General features: G+C 38.1%; 1 protein-coding gene across 1 annotated transcript in view; it reads right to left on the bottom strand.

Annotated features, from left to right (window-relative positions):
• LOC109412780 (heparan sulfate 2-O-sulfotransferase pipe) overlaps nt 1–12,112 on the bottom strand; it is an 848,881-nt gene that overhangs the window by 826,022 nt on the left and 10,747 nt on the right. The window contains exon 2 of the mRNA XM_062853998.1: nt 11,773–12,060. Within this exon, the coding sequence (XP_062709982.1) occupies nt 11,773–11,816 (44 nt within the window). The 5' untranslated portion in view covers nt 11,817–12,060. The remainder of the gene's footprint in view (nt 1–11,772; nt 12,061–12,112) is intronic.

The following is a 12,112-nucleotide window of genomic DNA, read 5'->3' as shown; positions in this document are numbered from 1 at the left end:
TTATATAAAAGTTACGACAGCGCAAGTTTTGGTTGTATAGAAGTTTATTTTACGTTAATTCAACACAATGTTAGAATTACGTAAAATAAACTTCTATACAATCAAAACTTGCGCTGTCGTAACTCTATTATAACATGTGTGTTGCTTGGGTATTCCGGGAAATTATGTATTCCGGGAAATGGAGCAATCCGGAAAATGGTTTTCCGGAGAATGGGATATTCCGGAAATTGTCTTTCCGGGAAATGGTTTCCGGGAAATGCCTTTCCGGGAAATAGTATAGAACCGTGTAGCAACGATTGCGTTGTTGACAAGCACACATGCTCGAGGCATGACACGTGAGTTTGTCATTTCATATTTTTACTGAAAGTAGCAAACACCGGATTCACAAGGTTTCCTAGATAGAAATTCCCCTTACGAAAGTAAGGTTCTTGGACTAACGCCACTTTTCAGCAATGTCTAAACTGTGAATTTTGTTAATGATAAATCATTAGACATTTTTCTTACATCAACTTAACTTTCTACTTACAATTAAGTGGTTTCCTCTGTCACGACTTCTTTCCCGAATTCTAGTTGATGATATATGGGACCGTTACCCTAGGTGTATGTCGCACGGATGCTTATTTTGGAATCACAAATATTTTTTATCATGAATCAACTATCGCATAATTTCTCTGTTCGTATCTACTTATGTGTGTGAATGTGAATCAGTAGCACGACAGGCTTTTTGGAGTATTTTCTCTGTTTTTGGATTCTCCTAGTAGGTACCGACATTTGGTTGGCAGGAGTGAAAAATCCATGTAAGTATTACAATCATTACCATTAGTAATGACAATCTTTTTCATCACATGTTGCAACTTACGGGTTTTCTGTATCAAATAATTCCGCACTTTGAACTTGCACTCAATAGCAACAACAAGTTAATTAAATTTAATTACAGAAATAAATTCAATCTCTAAAATTTCAACTACTTCACACATTCGTTTCATCTTTTGACCTACCACTGCGCGCGAGAACTGTCATATTGCAGTTACGCAGCGGCCAGACTGGTTCAATTTTAGGCTGGTTCAGAAAACTTATTTTGAGCGGCGTCGCAATAGTAAAGGATAAAAGAGTTTTGCATGGCATTTTAAGGTAGCATGGGATATCCAATGGTTGTTCAAATCGAATTAAAAATGTGGGTTTCTACAGCCAGTGCAGGGCATTGGGCTTTTCATGTGAGTTTCAAGGGGGCTTCAGTGAGAATTCAGGGGATTTCAGCGAAGGGTTAAGGGCCCTATAGGGTTTAAGGAAGATACAGGGGGGATTCAGTAGATGTGAAGGTATTGCAGGGGGTTTATCGAAGACTATAAGGGCGTTTGACGCATCTTCACAGAAGCTTTTATGAAACCCTCATTTATTCGCTCTGAATTACCATGAAACCTCCTGAAACTTCTTAAAGTCAAATTTGAACTCGCTCAAGCCCAACCCCAGCCCGTGTAATTGCCGGCTTAGAACAGCACTACGGATCACCTGTTCCGGGGGTAGAAGTCCACCAAACAGGTAACCCCAATCCAAGGTGTCAGGCGATCTGTGCTGAGGGATGAATGGTTGAGGGAGTTTGAAATATGCTCGATCTTTAACGGAGCCCGTAGCCTGGGTAGATTACCTTTTTGGGTTGCGTTGCGGCGAAAGATACACCAAATCGAACCCTAGTCCTAACTGCTTCCAACTAGTGGAACAGCATATTTTAGTAATCGAAGGAAAACATTTTGATTCTTATTACATTTACACCTTGATGTGGGCATTTCTAATTTGCAGCTGCACTTAAACTTTGTACAGCGTCTAATCTTCTTCTTCTTCTTCTTCTTCTTCTTCTTCTTCTTCTTCTTCTTCTTCTTCTTCTTCTTCTTCTTCTTCTTCTTCTTCTTCTTCTTCTTCTTCTTCTTCTTCTTCTTCTTCTTCTTCTTCTTCTTCTTCTTCTTCTTCTTCTTCTTCTTCTTCTTCTTTGTGGCTCTACGTCCACACTAGGACTCGGCCTGCCTCTCTTCAACTTAGTGCTGAATACAAGCTTCCAGTGTGTTGCTTAACCTAATTTACAGCTCGTTTGTCCACTAGGGCACTGCGTGGGCATTTTTAATTTGCAGCTGCGCTTAAACTTTGTACAGCGCCTAAATGTATTCTATTCTATTTCTACTTTATCGTACTGGTTGCCTTTGTGCTGCTGTCATTCTTCTACCATGTCCATGGTAGAATGATGACCACGATGATGAAATGATGTGTGGCTGTTGTTCCTTTTCCTGTCCGATTGGGGGTCGATTATGTGTTGCCGTTAGCCGATTTCCAACTTTCCGGATCCGTAGCATATTATCAGAGGGTCAGGTGTCAGCCACTCTCGGGGAGAAGAGCAACTGTCGAAAATTTGCAAGTGCTGGGGCTGGGATCAAACCCATGACCATCCACTATTGAAGTGAACGTGTGACAACTACGCCACGAGCCCCGGCATATAAGGTGTTATTGATGAAATTTGTACAGATTAGGAACTAGAGAACGTATCTAACGGAAAAATTCTGGTCCAGAGCTCTCGTTTTACGTGGTAAAGCATTGCTGTAAGCTTCATGGCAGATTAGAGCGGATCTTATTTTGAAAAATTTCTCCTGTATATGATTTTCCAAGTAGAAATTGATCTACTAGTGTGTGTGTGTGTGTGTGTGTGTGTGTGAGCTATGCTAAACTGAGCGATTTCGGTTGATATTTAGGGGTGGCGCAGTGAAAATTATGCTAGCGCAAGCATTGAAAAAACATTATTTCAAACATGACTTTTCTAGGGTAAATCTGTGGTTCTAGAACCCAATTGGACCAAAGTTGAACTCAAAATTGCGATATCTCTACTGGTTTTCGATACTTACTGAGATACAAGAAAAGATTAGAAGTAGAAACAGATAAGTTTTTGAATAAATATGTAGTACCACAATTAATCCTATTGTAAATTCATTTTACTCCACGATTCGACCCAGCAAGCTTCACCATGCCCTGGAAACCATTCGGAATTTTAATGCCCTCACATACGAAACAAATTTGCGCGGTATTTCCCCAGAGCTTGATTAAAAATGCACGTCTTCGCCGCCACACATGGCTTAATGTCAAATTATTTCCAACACGGCAAACACGGAACGGACCCGAAAAACAACCAAAAAAGACCCCATCGGAGTGCATTAGTTAGGTACTTTATCGGTTTCACTTTCTTACCGGCGGTGCGGTGGTGGCTGGTGGCGCGCAATGTGCTCAGTTCATAAGCGTAAACCGCGCCACCACCAACACCCATAAACCAAGGCACTCACTCTGGCTAGAGTCTTTGTAGAGCTGGGGGCCCCAATCGCGGCTGAGGTTTCAGGTCGTACATATTCATTAGTCAGAAACAAATATGAACCGCTTCATTCCCTTCTCTCTCAGCCCCACAACCGGGGGGCGATGAGTTGGTACCTACGTGTTCTTCTTCGTGTCGCCGTACCTATCTTGCGCATGAAGTAGCGCGCGTTTCCTCAAACCCATCATCATCAATTATTGCCGAAATAATAAAAACAACACAACATAACACAAATATACAAAACACCCAAACTTCAGACGGGGAAAAGTACCCTTTCAAGTTGGTTTGGGTACTGATGAGCAAGCGAATCGATGAAAGTGAAATGGTAACTGTAGGTGAGTGAATGTGTGCGCTGAGGAACCGGCAAACCACACTGTGCAAGTGTCGTTTTCTTTTCTGTTTTTATGACATATTGTGGGAAGATTGAATGGGCGAATTATTTGATTATGACAGAAATTGGGTGCTTATCGGCTAATGCAGTGAACGGGAAGTGAGTAAAAATTTTGAAGAAACTTATTGGGACACGAACGTTGGATCCACATGTTTAGTGTGGCACGCAAACTTGCTGGATTTACCGTCGTTGGGGGAGAGAATGGGTTAAAAATGCATACTTCCACATTATAGTGCAATAACATTTCTCTTTGCATGAAAAAGTGTTTCGATAACTGGAATATGATCTTCAGTAATGCATGTACATATGATGAAAAAATATTTGGAGTTCGTCAATTTTCCATAAAATTACAAGTGTATGAAAATTGATCCATTCTCACCGCTTCGAGAGGTCAAGGTAACCGAATTTGTCCCGCATTGACAAAAAGCAAGTTAATATAGTTCTGGTCATGGTTGATACTACTTACCAATAACATATTAGTCAAAGGATATGAGTTTGAGATTCTAAAATGTATCAATCCACCCAAAAGTGTGATAATTGATCGAGCCTCAAAAGTGGCATTCAAAAAAGGCCTTATTTTCAAGCTTTTTTCGATGATTTATCAAAAATTAACTAGTTGCACTAGAATCCTATTTTTTTTGACAGGAACTGCTGTAAACTACGAGGATGATACCATGAAATTTTTGATTCTATATTGGCAATATTTGATGAGAAATTTCAAAAATGGTTTGACCCAATCTCGCCCCTCTGACCCATCCTTACCCCCAACGACGGCACTGAAATTTTTTTTTTTTGTTGAAATAACTCTTCGAAACCCGTCTCGTGAACTGCAAAATGTACGGCAGCTATCCAAAGGATAGAATTCTACATTGTATGTATGGTAATTGTAAAGATCCTGAAAAATGAAAATAAAAAAAATCAATACTGCATCAAAAAATCTAAGATTATACCGCTGCGATTCCATTGGAAAATTCCAAAATATCGCCAAAAAATTCTAAAATGCCAATGAAAAATCTTGAACTTTGTCAAAAATCTACAAAAAAAAATCTAAAACGCCCATGAAAATACTGAAATGTTGACGAAAGCATTGCAATTCTAAAAAAAAGAGACTACACTATTTGAGGGGGTAAGAAGCAAAGTGGTGTAATCGACAAAAACCCTGCTTCGGGTAAATGAGGAATAAAGTTTTTCATCAATTTTTCATTCTACAAAAAATGTGTTGAGTTTCATAACCAATTTACCACGATTTATTGTAATTTTTCTAATCATGCTAAAAAAAATCTTAAAAAAGTTTCTGAAAGCTGGAAATCTGAAGAATTTTTTTGATTTGCTCAGCGCAAAATAGACAAAATGATCACGTCCATCCGTTTGCATTATAATCAAAAGTTGCGCAGACTTAACCTTTACTAACATCAGATAAGGGACAACACACGAAACACTCAGTGGTCCAGTGGAGAATTTCCCGTTTCACGAAAAGTTTTCACCGACTGGAGCGGGAATCAAACCCACACTTAGAGGCTGACGAAACGCCTAGATGACTGACGACACAACCGGATGGCTACAAAGAACACTAATTCCACCGAAAATTTACAAAATTTAACAAGAATTTTGTCCAAAAATTGTCGAAAATCAGGGAAATTTCAGAGATTTTGCTGTGAAAACTCAATATTTCTACCAAAAATCTAGCATTTCTACAAAAACTCTGCTGTTTCTCTTGAAATTCCACCAAAAATTTATAAAAAACCAACCCTAAAATTTGAATTTTCACCATACAATTCAAAATTTCGCAGAATGTTTCTTTAGAAAACAGAGATATCGCCTGAAAACTTTGATTTTTTTGTTGAAATTTCAAAATTGGGAAGGTTTTTTTTCATCATAAAACAAAAAAAGAAGTTCCCCATCAGAAATTTCTAAACTTTGATCTAACAGTTCGAAATTCTCAAAAAATGCTGGATGTCTTGTTGAAAAAAAAATCAGAATTCAACGGTTCTGTTGTCAATTTTAGACAAGAATTTGTGATTCATTTTGTGATTTTAATGCAAATTTTGCCTAAAGCAAAAAAAAAGTTTTTGCCTAAAAATACAGAGTTTTTGACAAATAATATGGAAATCATTACTGAAAAACAGAAATATAGCCAAAAATACCCGAAATTCTGTTTATAATTCTAACTTTGTGACAAAAAATTAAAAAAAAACTGGCACTGACAAAAACAAGTTTGAAATGCCGTCGTAAGCTTTTGAATTCCTACTAGAAATTTTGAAATGCCGATAAAAATACAACAACTGGAAATGCTTTACTGAATATTCTAAAATTATAGCAAGACACTGATGATTTAGCACCAACATTTCAAATCACAATTTTCCACCACTATTCAGGAAATGCTCCTCTTTCGGATGGTAGTCATAATTGCATAACGAAGATGTAATATAGACAAAAGCTTTGGAAGTAAACGCTGTTTCGAAATGCAGTTACGCCCTTTTGAAATGTTACTGCCAAATGCTGAAAAATCTTAAAACTTTGATGAAATTCTATCAAAAATTATTCAAAACTAATGAAATCCAAGGAAAAATCCTAAACATGAAAAAATAAAATAAAATGTTTAATCCTACTAAGATGTTAAGCTAGGCGCACCACGATGGCGAAATGCTGTGAGCATGTCTGGGTCATACTGCCCCCAACATCCAAGAGTTAAACAGTAATCTAAAAAGCTCAGAATGTTTTCATCTTAAGAAATCGGCATTCCGAATAGGAATCTTAGAAAAATATAAAAGTGTAGGGATGATCGAAAATAAAAATAAGCAAAATTCACAAAATGTTTAATTCGCATTCATCACCCTCTAAAATATGTTCGATTTAAGGTGGCGAAAATTCATACATTTAGATCAAAATAAAAAATTTGGGCATTAGAAGGTTAAAAAAAGACACGGACACCGTCTTCAGCCAGAGGCTGTACAAACTGAACGAAACTTAACACTAGACAACGGACACGACACATATTACGAGCACCAGTGAATAGGAGGAAGAAACATTTCTTGCGAAAATTTTTATCACTCGGAGTCGGAATCGAACCCTCACCCCATGGCATGATAAGTTCATACGCTTGGGGACGCTAACCGCACGACCACGAGGTTCCACAAAAAATTAATAAAATAAATATAAATAAAAGTCTTAAAATACTGCACCAGAAAATTCTAAAAGTCCGTAATAATAGCTGAAAGATACAAAAATTTGAAGAAAATCTAAAGATTTTTCAGGAAAATTACAAAATTCGTCGAAAATTTCAAAATTTAACGTTAAAGTTAGAAATGCCGATAAAAATTCATGGTTTGAAATTCATAACTTCTTTACTGCTCCAATTCCGAACAAATCGAAACTTTGACAAAATTTTGACAAAAATCATGCGAAATATAAAGCCCCACTGAAAACGCCTAAACATCAGAGATAATTTTCAATTTTAAATAAACAATTAAAATATTTCATTAAAAATCCTCATTCTCACAAAAATCCAGAAAAAATCAAAATAAATCTAAAAGTTCAAACGAAAATTCTAAAATAATGTGCCAAAAGATTCTGAAATTCCTCAGACAAAAATTAAAATACTCCGAACAATTGATGAAGATGCAGGACGAAATAAAGTTCAAAGAAAGCCAGAAGATTTTACCGGAAATTAACAACTTCGCAGTAAATTTTCACAGAAATTATCTAAAATTTGTCGGAAAATTCCCAAATTCCGACAAAAATACTGGTATTTCAATTTCCTTATTTTTTTTTTCAAAAAACGGAGCAGTATTTTAAAAACCGGTTTTCATACACATGTAGGGGAAGGATCACGGTGTCTCCTGAATGTTTTTTTTTTCCTAGTGAAAAAAATTTTTCATTTTTTTTTTCAGAAACCATTTTTTTAAAGCTTTGTTCGAAAATGGTTTCTGCAAAAAATGAACAACATTCTCTAGCAGTTGTGAATGTGAATTGTGAATTCGGAAATTTAACTGGAAGTCTCGAGTTCTTATTATAGAGTCATGCAGTGAAATTTTAAAATTGTCCTGGAGAGTTTTCATTTTTTTTTCTGCAGAAACTCGAGACTTTCAGTGACTTCTTAGTGACTTGCATACATATTTCAAACTGCAGTACTGAAACAGCCGGTAAATAATTGGTTTTTCATAGAAAAGAAGACGTATCCCAAAAAGGCGATCTACCCACGCTACGGGCTCCGTTAAAGATCGAGCATCTTTTAATCCCCCTCAACCATTCATCCCTCAGCACGGGTCGCCTGACACCTTGGATTGGGGTTACCTATTTAGTGGACTTTTACCCCCGGAAGAGGTGGTCCGTAGTGCTATTCTAAGCCGGCAGCTACACGGGCAATACCTTGATTTAGTGGACCCTTGATTATATAGACACTAGAGTTTATGTACATTTGTTTTATGGTAGTGAGATTTTTAACATCCAGTTTAAAGCTTGCAGTTTGTATTATGATGGCTGATAATGCAGGGGTTTTCAGTCTTTTGACACACGGAGCACTTCATATCAATAAATTGTTTTTTGGAGCACTCTTAATAACGCCAAAGCATACTTCATGACACAACACAATTATTTTTATATATTTACCTTAATTTTATACATACTTTCCTTTCTGACATCATTTTTTATACATATCTTTGTCGATGACGGGACGGGCTAGGTGATCTAGTGGCTACCGATTTGTATGCAGAAGCTCGTGTTTTCAATCCCTACGGTCCCGTCCCTTTCATCCTACTCTGTATCTTTCTATCCACTTTCTCTCTCTCTCTTCTCTACATATACAACTCATGTATATTCATATGTTCATAGCCATCGCTAGAACCAGAAACGAATTTGAAAAACTCGTTTCCCTTCCTTCCAACTTCCACATCACAGTGTATATAACGCCTACAAGTTATGCAACCAAAGCGAACTGTGCCGCTTGACCTTCATAGTATTCACCACACAATCTATCACCTTACGATCACTATAAATATCCCCTATCCATGGATCGCTTCACCATTTGTTCGATATCTCTCACTTTGTCGATGATCACAATGAGCGGAGTAAATGGGATTGGGAAACTGCCCATTCACCAGAATTTTCCTCAAAGCTTTCTAACAAACTTTTTCCAACATTCCTTATGATTTTCTCACTGAAAATTGTAATGTATTTCTGACATTTTAAGTAGATGTTTTATACTAATCTTGGCATGCAGGTACTCAGCTGATTCAATTTCAAAACTTGCAGCAGATTTCATAAAAAAAAAATCATTGAAATGCTTCGGCAGATTACTGATAAGATGGGTGAAAAATTATTTTCAGTGCTGTCATTGCAAAACCAGAGCTAGTTAGTCAAGGTTCTCCGACTTCAGCGCCCCTTCTCTGGTACATTTCCACGGATGGATTCCTGTAGGAATCTCTGAAGGAACCGCTTGAGCAAAGACATTTCCGAATGTACCGCTGAAGACATTTCAGAAGGATAAAAAAATTCAGAAAAAAAATTCGAAATGAATTCCTGAAAGAATTTCTGAAAAAACAGGTTTATTTTTAGAATCCATAGATTGATTTTCTGAAGAAATTCTAGGAGGAATACCATGAAAACCCCTGGTGAAATGCTTAACAATTTTTTTCCAGATATTTTTGAAAAAAAAAATCCTGGAGAAAACTCCTAATAAACATTTTTTAAATATATTCCTGGAGGGATCCATAGAGAAATTTCTAGAGGTGCGCATAAAGCAAATCCTGGAGGAATTTCTGAGAAAATACGTAGAGGAATACCCGGCGATATTTCTGATAAATCCTTCGTATGTATTTCCGCAGGAATTTCTGCAAGAAAATGTCTTCCAGCCTTTCCGTCAGAAGTAATCCCTAAAGAATTTTCTAAAATTTTAATAAATCCTTGGAGCAACTTTAGGGGGAGAAAATGGCTTGAAGGAATAAATACAGGAATGAGAAGAAATCTTCGGAATTTCCCTAAAAATCTCTTATAGAACTTCTCAAGCAATCCTTAGAGAAAATTGTTTAGAGAGCTTCTGAGAAAATTTTGAAAAAGTTCTGAATATCTTATTCTTAATGTATCCCTGAATCATATTCTAAAAAAAATCTATGGAGTATTTTTGAGAAAGGTCGTGAAAGGTTTGGAATATTTTGGGAAATTTCTAGATGAATTTATAAGAAATAAAAAATCTAAAAAAAATCGCAGATGAGTCCTAGAAAAAATCTATGAAAGATTTCGAAGGATTCTGGAAAAATTCATGCAACGTTTTTGGAAGCTAACCGTGCAAGACTTTCTTAAAAAGATCTTGAAGGATAGGAGTGAAAGGATCTGGAGGGCATTCTAAAGTCTAAAGGAGTCCCTAGAAGATATTGTTAAAAACAACATTCTGACTAAGTGTCGTTGGGATTTTCTAGATGGTTTTTCAAAGTAAATCTATGAGAAATTTCCAAAGGAGTCCCTGAGAGAATTTCTTTAGGAATCCCTGGGAGATTTTTCTCAGAAACTCGTAAAAGATTTTTTATATGAATTCAAAGATAGATTTTAGCAAGTGTCCATAAAAGAATCGAAAAATCTGTGGACGTTTTTTAAAAGTGATCCTTGGCTAAATTTGTAAAGAAATCTCTGGAGGAAAATCTGGAGACATTACTGAAGAAATTAATAGTCGAATTTATAATAAAATCCATGAGAGATTTTCTGAAAGAATCCGTCAAATAATTTGTGAAGGAACCCCAGCTTCTGTAGCTTTGCCTTCGATTTCTTTATTCTGACGAATACTGGGACTCTTAAAAATTCAGAAGCAGTAATCCAGCGGAACGTAACAATTTTTTGGGGGAATTCCTAGGTTTTCGTCACATATTGAGAGGCTTTACATTTTTTTTCCGCAGAAGGTCAGAAGTGTCTGCAGAATTGCAGAATTTTTTGGCGAAGTTTTAGAATAATACGGCGAAAATCCAAGTACGGAGAATTTTCGGAATAAACTTGCCGAATTTCTGGATTTTTTACTTTTTTTTTCGAATTTTTGTTGGAATCAAGATTTTTTTTTGCCAAAGCTCTCTGGAGGGGGTCGTGAAGTGGGTGATTTGGATTGGGCTGGGATATTTAGCTGTATACATGATCACATCCGATACAAGGAAAAAAGTAAAAGTTCCTTCTTCTCGTACGCCGGTACCCCAACGGAAAGCCCACATTGCCAATCCAACCGCAATCTGGTCCACTCTTCTGGAACGCCGCGCCGGTCAATGACAATCACTCTCGCCCCGTGGAAGTTGTCCATCGAGAAAGCAATTAGTCTAATATTCCACCAACGAACGGCAACGGCAACGACGACGACAAACGATCTGGTGATCACACGACAATGGCCCGACCGGCGCGGCAATGTGCGATAAAGCGCACCCTCGGACTCTTGGAGTCTCGGACTTGGACTTGCCCGGTTGGTCCCGACCTCTCTTGGGCGGGGGTGGTTGGCCCGGCCGATTTGCCTGCCGCACTATGTTAATTTCCAGCCACCCAAGTGTGAACAATGCAAACATTATGCTAATGGTGATTATGCGCGCGCTTGGTATATTTGCCAGCGTTATTGTGGACTTGGGTGTAGTAGCAGGACGGGGGACCCGCTGGTTGTCTAAGCAGAAAGAGAGACCACCACACCCTGTGACGAGGGGTAAGAAGGTGGAAAATGGTGCATTTCTCTCGATAATCTCCAAGTCGCGCAGCAGCAGCAACATGAATGGTATTAAATCGTCGTCGTCGTCGTCGTCGTCGCTCCGCGTCTTCTGACTCTGAGGCGTTTGTTGTCGTAGGTAAACTAGGTGAATGACGGAAAAGCTGTTTTGCATTCGCGGCTTCGGTGGAGACGCGGGCACGCTGGTGCGGCTGTGCGGAGGACCCAGCTCAGTGACTTTCTCTGAAGCTTATCACAATGTGACGGTTTTTGGTCCCGTTAACAGTTTGCTAGTTTCTTAGAAAACTGTACGAAATGCGAAACAATTTCAGGCGGCTGATTAATGAGCGGAGAGATTTCTAGCCGACTCGGACTCACCTTTTGGGAAACGGCATTCGGCGGTAGCGTAGCAGGGAATCCATCGCGATTGGATGAGAGGCTGCAGTTACTGCTGGATGCTGCTGCTGTTTCTGTTGCTAACTGCGGATTTGCTGCACTTGTCACTTGCCACACACACTGCACAGCTGGGTTTCTTCTGAGAGGAATAAAAAGATCACTTTGCACACAACACTGCACTGGCTTAATAAGCTTATTCAAGCCGCTGGTTTTGACAACAGGAATGATCCGTTTAATTGAAGCACGTGAGGGGGTTAGAGTTGAAAATTTCTGGAAAGAAAAAAACAAACGAGTAAAATGGTAAACTATTTATGAATCAGGA

This window comes from Aedes albopictus, chromosome 2 (genome assembly GCF_035046485.1).
Source record: "Aedes albopictus strain Foshan chromosome 2, AalbF5, whole genome shotgun sequence".
Classification (NCBI taxonomy): domain Eukaryota; kingdom Metazoa; phylum Arthropoda; class Insecta; order Diptera; family Culicidae; genus Aedes; species Aedes albopictus.
Note: the sequence above shows the minus strand (reverse complement) of the source record. Positions and strands in the feature narration are given on the sequence as shown.